Source organism: Petromyzon marinus, chromosome 64 (assembly GCF_048934315.1).
Source record: "Petromyzon marinus isolate PM22_M1 ecotype Great Lakes invasive population chromosome 64, UKy_Petmar_22M1.pri1.0, whole genome shotgun sequence".
Taxonomy (NCBI): domain Eukaryota; kingdom Metazoa; phylum Chordata; class Hyperoartia; order Petromyzontiformes; family Petromyzontidae; genus Petromyzon; species Petromyzon marinus.
This window is the reverse complement of record NC_133730.1, coordinates 8,524,587-8,537,334: the sequence shown is the minus strand read 5'-3', so window position 1 is coordinate 8,537,334 and position 12,748 is coordinate 8,524,587. Positions and strand designations below refer to the sequence as shown.

Here is a 12,748-nt window from a genome sequence, read left to right as displayed (position 1 = left end):
TGGGGGAGTGAGTGGGAAGTTGGAGAGTGGGTGAGTGGGAGTGTGGGAGAGTGGGAGAGTGAGTGGGTGAGTGAGTGAGTGGGGAGTGAGTGGGAGAGTGAGTTGGGGAGTGAGTGGGAGAGTGGGGGAGTGAGTAGGGAGTGGGTGAGTGAGTGAGTGAGTGGGGGAGTGAGTGGGAGCGTGGGTGAGTATGAGAGTGGGTGGGTGTAAGAGTGGAAGAATGGGTGAGAGGCTGAGTATTTCCCATGCTCCTCGTGTGTCCCCCCCCCCCCCGCCCCCCCGTGTCCCACCTTGAAGCTAGAGATGGAGGAGGACTTCCCGGCCGAAGCGAGCGTCTTGTTGACCCAAGCGATGATGATTTCGTCATTCACCTTCTCGCCATCGCCCAGCTCCTCTAGCACGTTGATGGTGTACCTGGGGAGACGGTGAGCACGGCGGTGATGGCGGTGTTGAAGATGACGGTGGTGGTGGTGGTGGAGGTAGCGATGATGATGATGGTGGTGGTGGTGGTGGTGAATGATGATGATGATGGTGGTGGTGGTGATGGTGGAGTTGATGATGGTGATGGGGGCAGTAGTAGTGGTGATGATGATGATGGTGGTGATGGTGGTGGAGTTGAAGATGATGATGGTGATGATGATGGTGATGATGATGGTGGGGGTGATGGTGGAGTTGAAGATTGATGATGGTGGTGGTAGTAGTAGTGGTCCTGGTGATGATGATGGTGGTGCTGATGATGATGGTGGTGATGGTGGAGGTAGCGATGATGATGATGGTGGTGGTAGTCGTGGTTGTGGTGGTGGTGATGATGGTAGTGATGGTGGAGTTGATAATGGTGGTGGTGGTGAATGATGATGATGGTGGTGGTGGTGGTGGTGATGTTAGAGTTGATGAAGATGATGATAATGGTGGTAGTAGTAGTGGTGATGATGATGATGGTGGTGATGATGGTGGGGGTGATGGTGGAATTGAAGATTGATGATGGTGGTGGTAGTAATAGTGGTCCTGGTGATGGTGATGGTGGTGCTGATGATGATGATGGTGGTGATGGTGGAGATGATGATGGTGGTGACGGTGATGATGGTAGTTGGATGGTGGAGTTGAAGATGATGGTGGTAGTGGTCGTGATGATGATGATGATGACCATCCCCTCACTCACCTGCCCCAGACCCCCACCCACCTGTCCCAGACCCCCACCCACCTGTCCCAGACCCCCACCCACCTGCCCCAGACCCCCACCCACCTGTCCCAGACCCCCACCCACCTGTCCCAGACCCCCACCCACCTGCCCCAGACCCCCACCCACCTGCCCCAGACCCCCACCCACCTGCCCCAGACCCCCACCCACCTGCCCCAGACCCCCACTCACCTGTCCCAGACCCCCACCCACCTGCCCCAGACCCCCACCCACCTGCCCCAGACCCCCACCCACCTGCCCCAGACCCCCACCCACCTGCCCCAGACCCCCACCCACCTGCCCCAGACCCCCACCCACCTGCCCCAGACCCCCACCCACCTGCCCCAGACCCCCACCCACCTGCCCCAGACCCCCACCCACCTGCCCCAGACCCCCACCCACCTGCCCCAGACCCCCACCCACCTGCCCCAGACCCCCACCCACCTGCCCCAGACCCCCACCCACCTGCCCCAGACCCCCACCCACCTGTCCCAGACCCCCACCCACCTGCCCCAGACCCCCACCCACCTGCCCCAGACCCCCACCCACCTGCCCCAGACCCCCACCCACCTGCCCCAGACCCCCACCCACCTGCCCCAGACCCCCACCCACCTGCCCCAGACCCCCACCCACCTGCCCCATACCCCCACCCACCTGCCCCAGACCCCCACCCACCTGCCCCAGACCCCCACCCACCTGCCCCAGACCCCCACCCACCTGCCCCAGACCCCCACCCACCTGTCCCAGACCCCCACCCACCTGCCCCAGACCCCCACCCACCTGCCCCAGACCCCCACCCACCTGCCCCAGACCCCCACCCACCTGCCCCAGACCCCCACCCACCTGCCCCAGACCCCCACCCACCTGCCCCAGACCCCCACCCACCTGCCCCAGACCCCCACCCACCTGCCCCAGACCCCCACCCACCTGCCCCAGACCCCCACCCACCTGCCCCAGACCCCCACCCACCTGCCCCAGACCCCCACCCACCTGTCCCAGACCCCCACCCACCTGTCCCAGACCCTCACCCACCTGCCCCAGACCCCCACCCACCTGTCCCAGACCCCCACCCACCTGTCCCAGACCCCCACCCACCTGTCCCAGACCCCCACCCACCTGCCCCAGACCCCCACCCACCTGCCCCAGACCCCCACCCACCTGTCCCAGACCCCCACCCACCTGCCCCAGACCCCCACCCACCTGCCCCAGACCCCCACCCACCTGCCCCAGACCCCCACCCACCTGCCCCAGACCCCCACCCACCTGCCCCAGACCCCCACCCACCTGCGCATGAGCTGCCACACCAGCGCCAGCGTGAGCATCGGCTTCCCTTCGTTGAGGTCCGTGCCAGCGATGCCCACGAGCGAGAACTTGCTCGCCTTGCCCAGCTCCACTGCGTAGTTGCAGTTCTCCAGCTGGATAGAGACACACACACACACACACAGACAAAGACAAAGGTCCCCCGTGTAGCCTTCAGCAAGTTCCGTTTGCAGCAGCGGTAACTCTAGCATCGTCATTATCAGCAGCAGCAGCAGCAGATTTATCATCACATCATCAGCATCACCAGCACTTGGCCCGACAGTCATATTGAGGCTACACGGGGGACCTTTGTCTTTTGCGTGAGTAGCCAGTGCAATGTAAAAAAAAACATCGCCACTGGGGGAGACAAAGGCGGTCGGGCGTGGCGGTGTTGGCCACCCACCCACTCGCGTGACTTTCCACCCCTGATGTGGTGCTCTAGCTCGCTAGCAGCACTTGCCCCGCCAGTCCTATAGAGGCTACACGGGGGACCTTTGTATCCGTTGCTGTTGTTAATTGATGCCAGTCGCTTTTTAGCTCCGAGAGGGAACCGACTTAAGGACCACGCCGCCGTTCGAGGCTCCAGCTAGATCGGTGCCAGAGAGACGGGCATCGTCCATCAGTTGGGAGCCGCCATCATCATCATCAGGCTGGGTGGGTGAGATATCCCACCAGCTGGAAGGCGCATGAGTTCAACTCGGGGTGGCGGGGTGAGCGGGTTCAGAAGAGGGTTTTGGCTCTGCTTGTTCTCGTCATCTGCAGAATGAGCGTCGTTATCAGCAGCAGCATCAGCAGCAGTAATAACATCATAATCAGCAGCAGCAGCAGCAAAAATAGCAGCAGCATCAACAGTCATCAGCATCAGCAGCATCACCATCAGTATACATATCATCATCAGCAGCAGTATAAATATCATTAGCAGCAGCATCACCATCAGTATACATATCATCATCACCATCAGTATACATATCATCAGCAGCAGTATAAATATCATCATCAGCAGCATCAGCAGCAGTATAAATATCATCATCAGCAGCATCAACATAATCAGCAGCATCCCCGGCACTACCGTCATTGTCATCATCATCATCGTAATCATCATCGTTATTTTGATCGTGATGAACAGCATCATCAGCAGTAGACAGTCGACGTCATCAGTATGATCAGCACCAACAGAACTGAGATCTATCTTCACCATCATCATCATCATCCAATTTACCATCATCAGCAGCAGCTGCAGTAACATCAGCATCATCAGCAGCTGCTGCTGATGATGATGATGCAGGTTAGTGCGGTGTTGAGACGCACCATGGGATAGATCCCCAGGTCTCGCTCCCACACTCACAAAGACAAAAAACCCCTGTATAGCCTCTAGGGGCAAGTGCTGTTAGCGAGCGGCACTTATAAAGGCCGGCACGGCACAGGAGGGGGTGGGTGGCCAGCACCACGCCCGGCCGCCTTTGTCTCCCCAGTGGCGATGTTTACTACACCACGCACTCATTTGAGGCTGAGTCGACCACGCACACTCACACGCACGCATACACAGTGTCTCACACACACACACACTTCGACGTGTACACACACACACACGTGTCTCACACACATACATACTTCGACGTGTACACACACGTGTCTCACACACACACTTACACGTGTACACACACACGTGTACACACACAAACACGTGTACACACACGTGTACACACACACACGTGCCTCACACACACACGTGTACACACACACACGTGTACACACACACACGTGCCTCACACACACACTTACACATGTACACACACACGTGTACACACTTATACGTGTATACACACACGTGTCTCACACACACACACGTGTCTCACACACACACTTACACGTGTACACACACACGTGTACACACACACGTGTCTCACACACACACTTACTCGTGTACACATGCACACACGTACTTACACGTGTACACACACGTGTCTCACACACCTACTTACACGTGTCTCACACACACACGTGTACACACTTACACGTGTCTCACACACACACTTACACGTGTACACACTTACACGTGTCTCACACACGTACTTTCACGTGTACACACACACGTACTTACACGTGCACACACACACGTGTCAACACGCACACACGTGTCAACACACACACACACGTGTCAACACACACACACACGTGTCAACACACACACACGTGTCAACACGTGTGTGTGTGTGTGTGTACACATGTGTGTGTGTGTACACGTGTGTGTGTACACGTCGATGTATGTGTGTGTGAGACACGTGTGTGTGTGTGTTGACACGTGTGTGTGTGTTGACACGTGTGTGTGTGTTGACACGTGTGTGTGTGTTGACACGTGTGTGTGTACACGTCGATGTATGTGTGTGTGTGTGTTGACACGTGTGTGTGTGTTGACACGTGTGTGTTGACACGTGTGTGTGTGTGTGTGTGAGACACGTGTGTGTGTGTACACGTGTGTGTGTACACGTGTGTGTGTACACGTGTGTGTGTGTGTGTGTGTTGACACGTGTGTGGGTGTGTGTGTTGACACGTGTGTGTGTGTACACGTGTGTGTGTGTGTTGACACGTGTGTGTGTGTGTGTGTTGACACGTGTGTGTGTGTGTGTGTACACGTGTGTGTGTGTGTTGACACGTGTGTGTGTGTGTGTTGACACGTGTCAGGATGTGGTGAGAGAGTTCAGGAGCAGGAAGGTGGGTGGAGGGGCGGGGTTGGGGGGGTGGTGGAGGGGCGGGGTTGGGGGGGGTTGCCCACCTTCTTCATGTTGGGGGGGCGTGAAGGTGGGTGGAGGGGCGGGGTTGGGTGTAGGGGCGGGGTTGGGGGGGGGGGTGCCCACCTTCTTCATGTTGGCCCCCAGGCGTGGGTAGGGTGGTTTGTTCACCCGCTCCCACTCCACGGGCGTGCGAATCTTCTCCAACAGCTGGATGATGACGAGGGCATCTCGCAGGTCGCTGCGCTCGGGGAAACACGCGCCAGAAACTCAACCAATCAGTAAGTCACTCACTCAACCACTCAACCACTCACTCACTCACTCAACCACTCACTCACTCAATCACTCACTCAACCACTCACTCAACCACTCACTCACTCACTCAACCACTCACTCACTCACTCAACCACTCACTCACTCATTCACTCGCTCAAACACTCAATCACTCACTCGCTCAATAACTCACCCACTCAATCACTCACTCACTCAATCACTCACTCACTCGCTCAATCACTCAACCACTCACTCACTCAATCACTCACTCACTCGCTCAATCACTCAACCACTCACTCACTCAATCACTCAATCACTCACTCGAATCACTCACTAACTTACTCAATCACTCACTCAAGCATTCACTCAAGCACTCACTTACTAAGTCACTCACTCACTGATTCAATCATTAACTCACTCAATCATCCACTCACTAACTCAATCAATCAATCACTTGCTAAGTCACTCACTCACTAACTCAATCATTCACTAATTCAATCAATGACTCAATCACTCACTCAATCACTCACTCACTCAATCACTCAACCACTCACTCAATCACTCACTAACTCACTCAATCACTCACTCAATCACTCAAGCACTCACTCAATCATTAACTCAATCACTCACTCACTAAGTCACTCACTCACTGACTCAATCACTAACTCACTCAATCACCCACTCACTAACTCACTCACTCAATCAATCACTCACTAAGTCACTCACTCACTAACTCAATCACTCACTAACTCAATCAATGACTCAATCACTCACTCAATCACTCACTCAATCACTCAACCACTCACTCAATCACTCACTAACTCACTCAATCACTCACTCAATCACTCACTCAAGCACTTACTCAATCATTAACTCAATCACTCACTCACTAAGTCACTCACTCACTGACTCAATCACTAACTCACTCAATCACCCACTCACTCACTCAATCAATCACTCACGAAGTCACTCACTCACTAACTCAATCATTCACTAACTCAATCAATGACTCAATCACTCACTCAATCACTCACTCAATCGCTCACTCAGGCTTACTCAATCATTCACTCACTCAATCACTCGCTCGCTCATGTACTTACTCGCTCACTTGCTCACTCAATCGCTCACTCACTCACTCCATCGCTCACTCACTCACTCCATCGCTCACTCACTCACTCACTCGCTCACTCACTCACTCGCTCACTCGCTCACTCACTCCATCGCTCACTCACGCACTCACTCGCTCACTCACTCGCTCGCTCCTTCACAAGGTTCACGGTGGCCGGTACCGCTGACAACCTGGGTTCTAGTCCTGGGTCTGGGTCTCTCTCTCTCTACTCACATGGGTTTCACATGGGTTCGAGCTCTGGGGTCTGGGTGTCTCTCTGCTCGTACCCTGAGTCTCTCTCGCCCTCTGCTGGCTGAACTCAGAATCAGCAGCATCATCACCATCAACAGCATATTGAGCATCATCACCATCGTCATCAGGACCACCACTATCATCACAAGCAGTACAATCATCATCACCAACCACTATCATCATCAGCAGCAGCAGCACGATCATCAGCACTACTATGATCATCAGCAGTACAATCATCAACACCACCCCACTCATCATCCATGTGGTCTTGCAGAATGGGTATAACCCCTTAGCGAATGAGGATCAGCAGGTTTTGTTCCACTATGGAGAGACCGATGGACTGATCCCTGTCATGGGAACGTGGAATGTCCAGGCAGGAGATCCTCCTCACCTGTACAGGTGGTTCACGTAGGGATTCACTCCCTGCGAGTTCATCCAGTTTCGGAACGTCCGCTCTTCCCTCGTCTCACCTGCAAATATCATCATCATCATCAGCAACATCATCAGCAGCAGCAGTGGCATCATCATCAGCTGCATCATCATCATCAGCAACATCATCATCAGCAGCGGCATCATCAGCAGCAGCAGCGTTGCCAGACTCGGCAGTAGCATCAACAACAATGGCAGCGTTATTATCGTCAGCATCATCATCAGCTGCAGTATCATCATCATCATCAGCTGCAGTATCATCATCATCATCAGCTGCAGTATCATCATCATCAGCTGCAGCATCATCATCATCTGCAGCATCATCATCATTAGCTGCAGTATCATCATCATCAGCTGCAGTATCATCATCATCAGCTGCAGTATCATCATCAGCTGCAGTATCATCATCATCAGCTGCAGTATCATCAGCAGCAGCAGCTGCAGTATCATCATCATCAGCTGCAGTATCATCATTATCAGCTGCATCATCATCATCATCAGCTGCATCATCATCATCAGCTGCAGTATCATCATCATCAGCTGCAGTATCATCATCATCAGCTGCAGTATCATCATCAGCAGCAGCAGCTGCAGTATCATCATCAGCTGCAGTATCATCATTATCAGCTGCATCATCATCAGCTGCATCATCATCATCAGCTGCAGTATCATCATCATCAGCTGCAGTATCATCATCATCAGCTGCAGTATCATCATCATCAGCTGCAGTATCATCATCATCAGCTGCATCATCATCATCAGCTGCATCATCATCAGCTGCAATATCATCAGCTGCAGCATCATCATCATCAGCAGCAGCAGCGTTGCCAGACTCGGCAGTAGCATCAACAACAATGACAGCGTTATTATCGTCAGCATCATCATCAGCTGCAGTATCATCATCATCAGCTGCATCATCATCAGCTGCAGTATCATCATCAGCTGCATCATCATCAGCTGCAGTATCATCATCAGCTGCAGTATCATCATCATCATCAGCTGCAGTATCATCATCATCAGCTGCATCATCATCAGCTGCAGTATCATCATCATCAGCTGCATCATCATCAGCTGCAGTATCATCATCAGCTGCAGTATCATCATCATCAGCTGCAGTATCATCATCATCATCAGCTGCATCATCATCAGCTGCAGTATCATCATCATCAGCTGCATCATCATCAGCTGCAGTATCATCATCATCAGCTGCAGTATCATCATCATCAGCTGCAGTATCATCATCATCATCAGCTGCAGCAGCATCATCATCAGCTGCAGTATCATCATCAGCAGCATCAGCAGCTGCAGTATCATCATCATCAGCTGCAGTATCATCAGCAGCAGCTGCAGTATCATCATCATCATCAGCTGCAGTATCATCATCATCAGCTGCAGTATCATCATCATCATCAGCTGCAGTATCATCATCAGCAGCAGCAGCTGCAGTATCATCATCAGCTGCAGTATCATCATCATAATCATCTGCAGTATCATCGTCATCAGCTGCAGCATCATCATCATCTGCAGCATCATCATCATCAGCTGCAGCATCATCATCAGCTGCAGTATCATCATCATCAGCTGCAGCATCATCATAATCATCAGCTGCAGTATCATCATCATCAGCTGCAGTATCATCATCAGCAGCTGCAGTATCATCATCATCATCAGCTGCACAATCATCATCATCAGCTGCAGTATCATCATCATCAGCTGCACAATCATCATCATCAGCTGCAGTATCATCATTATCATCAGCTGCAGTATCAGCAGAATTGAGAAGACCTTTGGCCAAGTTATACAAAGACAAAGTCCCCCCGTGTAGCCTTGACAGATCGTTAGGTCAAGTGCTGTTAGCGAGTGGCACCGATGAAGCCTCACTGAGGGGGCGTGGCCTCGTGGAGGGGCGTGGCCTCACTGAGGGGGGCGTGTTAGACACGTCCCCTTCAGTGAGGCAGATGTGGTAGCTGCCTCCCCTGGTGCTTTTTCATTGCAGTTTCATGACGAGACCAGCGAGCCTAAATATCTTTATACACAATACGTGAAATGTTACCTGGAGTATGGAAGGCGAGGACAAGAAATGAAGGGGTCTACAAACATTTCATTGGTGACATACTGAGATAGTAACAGGCACGAGCTTATTGCCCGCGCTCCATCCAGTTACTGAGGGGTTGCGCAATCAGAGGGGAGGCTGAGCTCGTCGCTGCCTCACCTGCGCAAATTTGGCGATTTTGACTATGAAAGTGATTGGAATCGTACAGAAATAACATTTATGACAGATCAGTGGAAACATTTTAATATTTCTTTTATTTGATTTGATTTTCGTAACAGCTATTTTCATTGCCTCCCCTGAACGCATGGCCCTGCTATGAAGGCTAGCACGGCACGTGAGGGGGAGGGTGGCCAACACTACACGCACGAATGCTGACACACACGCTGACACACAAACGTGCACGCTGACACACACACACTGACACACACTGACACACACACACGCGCACGCTGACACACACACACGCCGACACACGCGCGCGCTGACACACACTGACACACGCTGACACAAACACACAACAACAACAACAACCGCCATTCGCCACTAAGTGGCGGTGACGTCACCACGACGCTTGTGCCAGGCCATGTGCACCTTGAGGCCACGTGAAGTGTCGAACGCCCGCTGGCAGGAGGTCACGGGGCAGACCCAGGTGCCACGGGTCGACTGACTGAGATGACTGGCTGATGCACCACCTGTGCCCCCTACTGTGCCAACCTGCTGTGCTTTAGCCACCCGGCGCTCCGCTCGTTGTTCTGAGCGTCGCTCCTCCACCCTCCGTTGTTGTTGGAGGGCGACTGCCTCCAACTGCCCAGTAGCATCCTTCACAAGCCTCCTCCACAGAGGCCGATCTTGACACCGCTGGTACCAGTCATCGGCAAGTCCACTCAGCTCCACGTCCTCCTGTACCACATCACTCCATCTCTTCTCTAGCCCGTGCCGCGCCCGCTTAGCCCCCTCAATCCGGCCAAACAAAAGCTGTTTCGGCATGCGGTTGCTGGGCATGCGGGCTACATGACCCAGCCATCGCAGCCTTGCCTGCCGGAGGAGCTCACCGATGGGACCCTGCCCAGATCTTTCAAGGATTTGTGAGCTCCTCACACAATCCAGTCTGGTTAAACCTCAGGATGGATCGTAGGCAGGCCAGCCTAAATGTTTCTAACCGGCGAAGATGTTCCATTAGGGGGGTCCACGTTTCGCAAGCGTAGAGAAGGGAGGGAATGACCGTGGCCGAGAAGACCTGAAGCTTAGTGCGGAGCGACAGACCAGGTAGCTTCCACACAGCGTTACGCAACCGATGAAAAGATATTGCCGCTCGACTGATTCGGAGTGAGACCTCTGCTGTTAAACTGGAGCCAGTCATAAGCACACTGCTCAGGTATGGGAAACTCTCCACTCTCTCCACAACTGCCCCATCACCGATTGGGAGTTGTGGGGGTGGAGTGTCCGATGGTACAAAATACCCAGGCAGGTGCTTAGTTTTGGTGGGGCTGATGGTAAGGCCCCACCTCTTAGTGGCACGCTCCAGTCTCAGCAGCAGCGTCTCCAACTCCTCCTCTGACTGAGCAGCTATTACCAAATGATCAGCATACATAACGTGGTTGAGCCATAGGGAGCCATCCCTTGACCGCACCCGGGCATCGATTAGCCTCCCATTATATCTGTACCATATGGAGATTCCCCCGGTACAGCTATTGAAGGCTTCACGAACTACGTGGTCAAAATAAATGTTAAATAATGTGGGAGCCAGAGGACATCCCTGTCGCACCCCAAGGTGTACAGGGAATGGCTCTGAACCCGGCCACGTAGTTTTACCCGGGCCCGCTCACCATCATGAAGGTCCTTAATGATCGTGAGCAGAGGGTCAGGTACTCCAAAAGCACGAAGAACGACCCAGAGCCCAGGCCTGTAGCAGACGGAGAGAAAATATGGGATCTGTGCAGGACCGCCCTTTCCTGAAACCGCATTGGGGCTCCGCTAGCCTCTCCTCAGCGTGCCTGGCAAGACGATGTTGAATAATCCTTGCCAGGACCTTTCCCGGCACACTGAGGAGTGAGATGCCCCTGTAGTTGTTACAGTCTGTGCGGTCCTCCTTCTTAAAAAGGGGGACCACCAGGGCATCCTTCCAATCCTGTGGAACCCGTCCAATGGTCCAGACTGTTGTTATGATGTCATATAGGGCAGTCTGTGCACAAACGCCGCCCTCCCTCAGCATTTCGCTTGGGAGATCATCTCTGCCCACTGCCTTTCCTGGTCTCAGACTCCGGATCGCCTTCAGTTCTTCCTCAACAGATGGCACCTCAGCCAGCCACTCACAGGGGGTGACTTAAATGTTGATTTAAAGCTTTCGTGACTGCAGTAATTCATATTCTTAGTTTTTTCGGTAAAGTCACGTTGAAGAGAAACAACAAAATAATAAAATATATATATAAAACAATAAAAAAAATGTATCACGACGTTTCGACCATAACTCATTAAAAATAAATTTATGCGAACCAACACACCTGAAGACGACCGTTTGAGTTATGGTCGAAACGTCGTGAGAATTTTTTTATTGTTTTATATATATTTTATTATTTTGTTGTTTCTCTTCAACGTGACTTTACCGAAAAAACTAAGAATAGGGGGTGACTTCTTCCAATATTTAAGGCACCGCAGCCTCAGCAGGGTCATCCTCACTTTGTGCCACGATGTTTTCCTGGCTGAGGAATTTTCCCTCCCCCAGGACCTCAGAAATGCTCAGCAAATCTGCAAACCTGTTCCTGGGGGTCGGAGATTGGGTCACCGTTTTTCCCCTAATGATGGTAATAGGTGTGGTGCTGCAGATTACTTTTTTGATGGAGTTAAATAGAGATTTGTGATCACGGGCCACTGAGGCAGACTCCATCTCCTCAGCAACCCGCGACCACCACCCATCCTTGCGGCGCCTCACGGCTCTCCGAACCTCCGAGCGAAGGCTGCGGTAAGCCTCCTCATTCTCTGACGTGGGATTCTGTAGCCGATGACAGTGGGCCTGTCGCTTTTTCTCAACCATCCTGAACACCTCCTCTGTCAGCCAGGGTCTCTGGGGAGGTCTGGACCGCGTACCCAAAGCAGCCATTGCAGCTGCATGAGTCACAGTCCTAAACCTCGCCCATTTACCCTCGACATCAGGAGGAGTCGGGGACGATGCCAATCCCAGCCGCAAGCGATGATGAAATTCTCGCTTGCAACTTTCATCAGATAACTGAGACCAGGCCACTTTACACACTGACACACACACACTGACACACACACATACACACACTGACCCACACACACTGACACACACACATACACACACTGACACACACACATACACTGACACACACACACATACACACACTGACACACACACATACACACACACTGACACACACACACACTGACACACACACACTGACACACACACT

The 12,748-nt window shown here is 52.9% G+C and overlaps 1 protein-coding gene and 1 long non-coding RNA gene across 4 annotated transcripts in view; both read right to left on the bottom strand.

Moving 5' to 3' along the window:
- The window catches only part of LOC142906452 (uncharacterized), a 397,072-nt gene that overhangs the window by 10,848 nt on the left and 373,476 nt on the right, over window positions 1–12,748 (bottom strand). The window lies entirely within an intron of this gene.
- LOC116957879 (plastin-3-like) overlaps window positions 1–12,748 on the bottom strand; it is a 66,581-nt gene that overhangs the window by 9,558 nt on the left and 44,275 nt on the right. For all 3 annotated transcript variants that reach the window (XM_032980313.2, XM_032980315.2, XM_032980314.2), the window contains exons 11-14: window positions 7,230–7,308; window positions 5,332–5,446; window positions 2,462–2,592; window positions 291–414 (exon numbers count right to left, since the gene is read on the bottom strand). In XM_032980313.2, coding sequence (XP_032836204.2) covers window positions 291–414; window positions 2,462–2,592; window positions 5,332–5,446; window positions 7,230–7,308 — 449 coding nt within the window. The remainder of the gene's footprint in view (window positions 1–290; window positions 415–2,461; window positions 2,593–5,331; window positions 5,447–7,229; window positions 7,309–12,748) is intronic.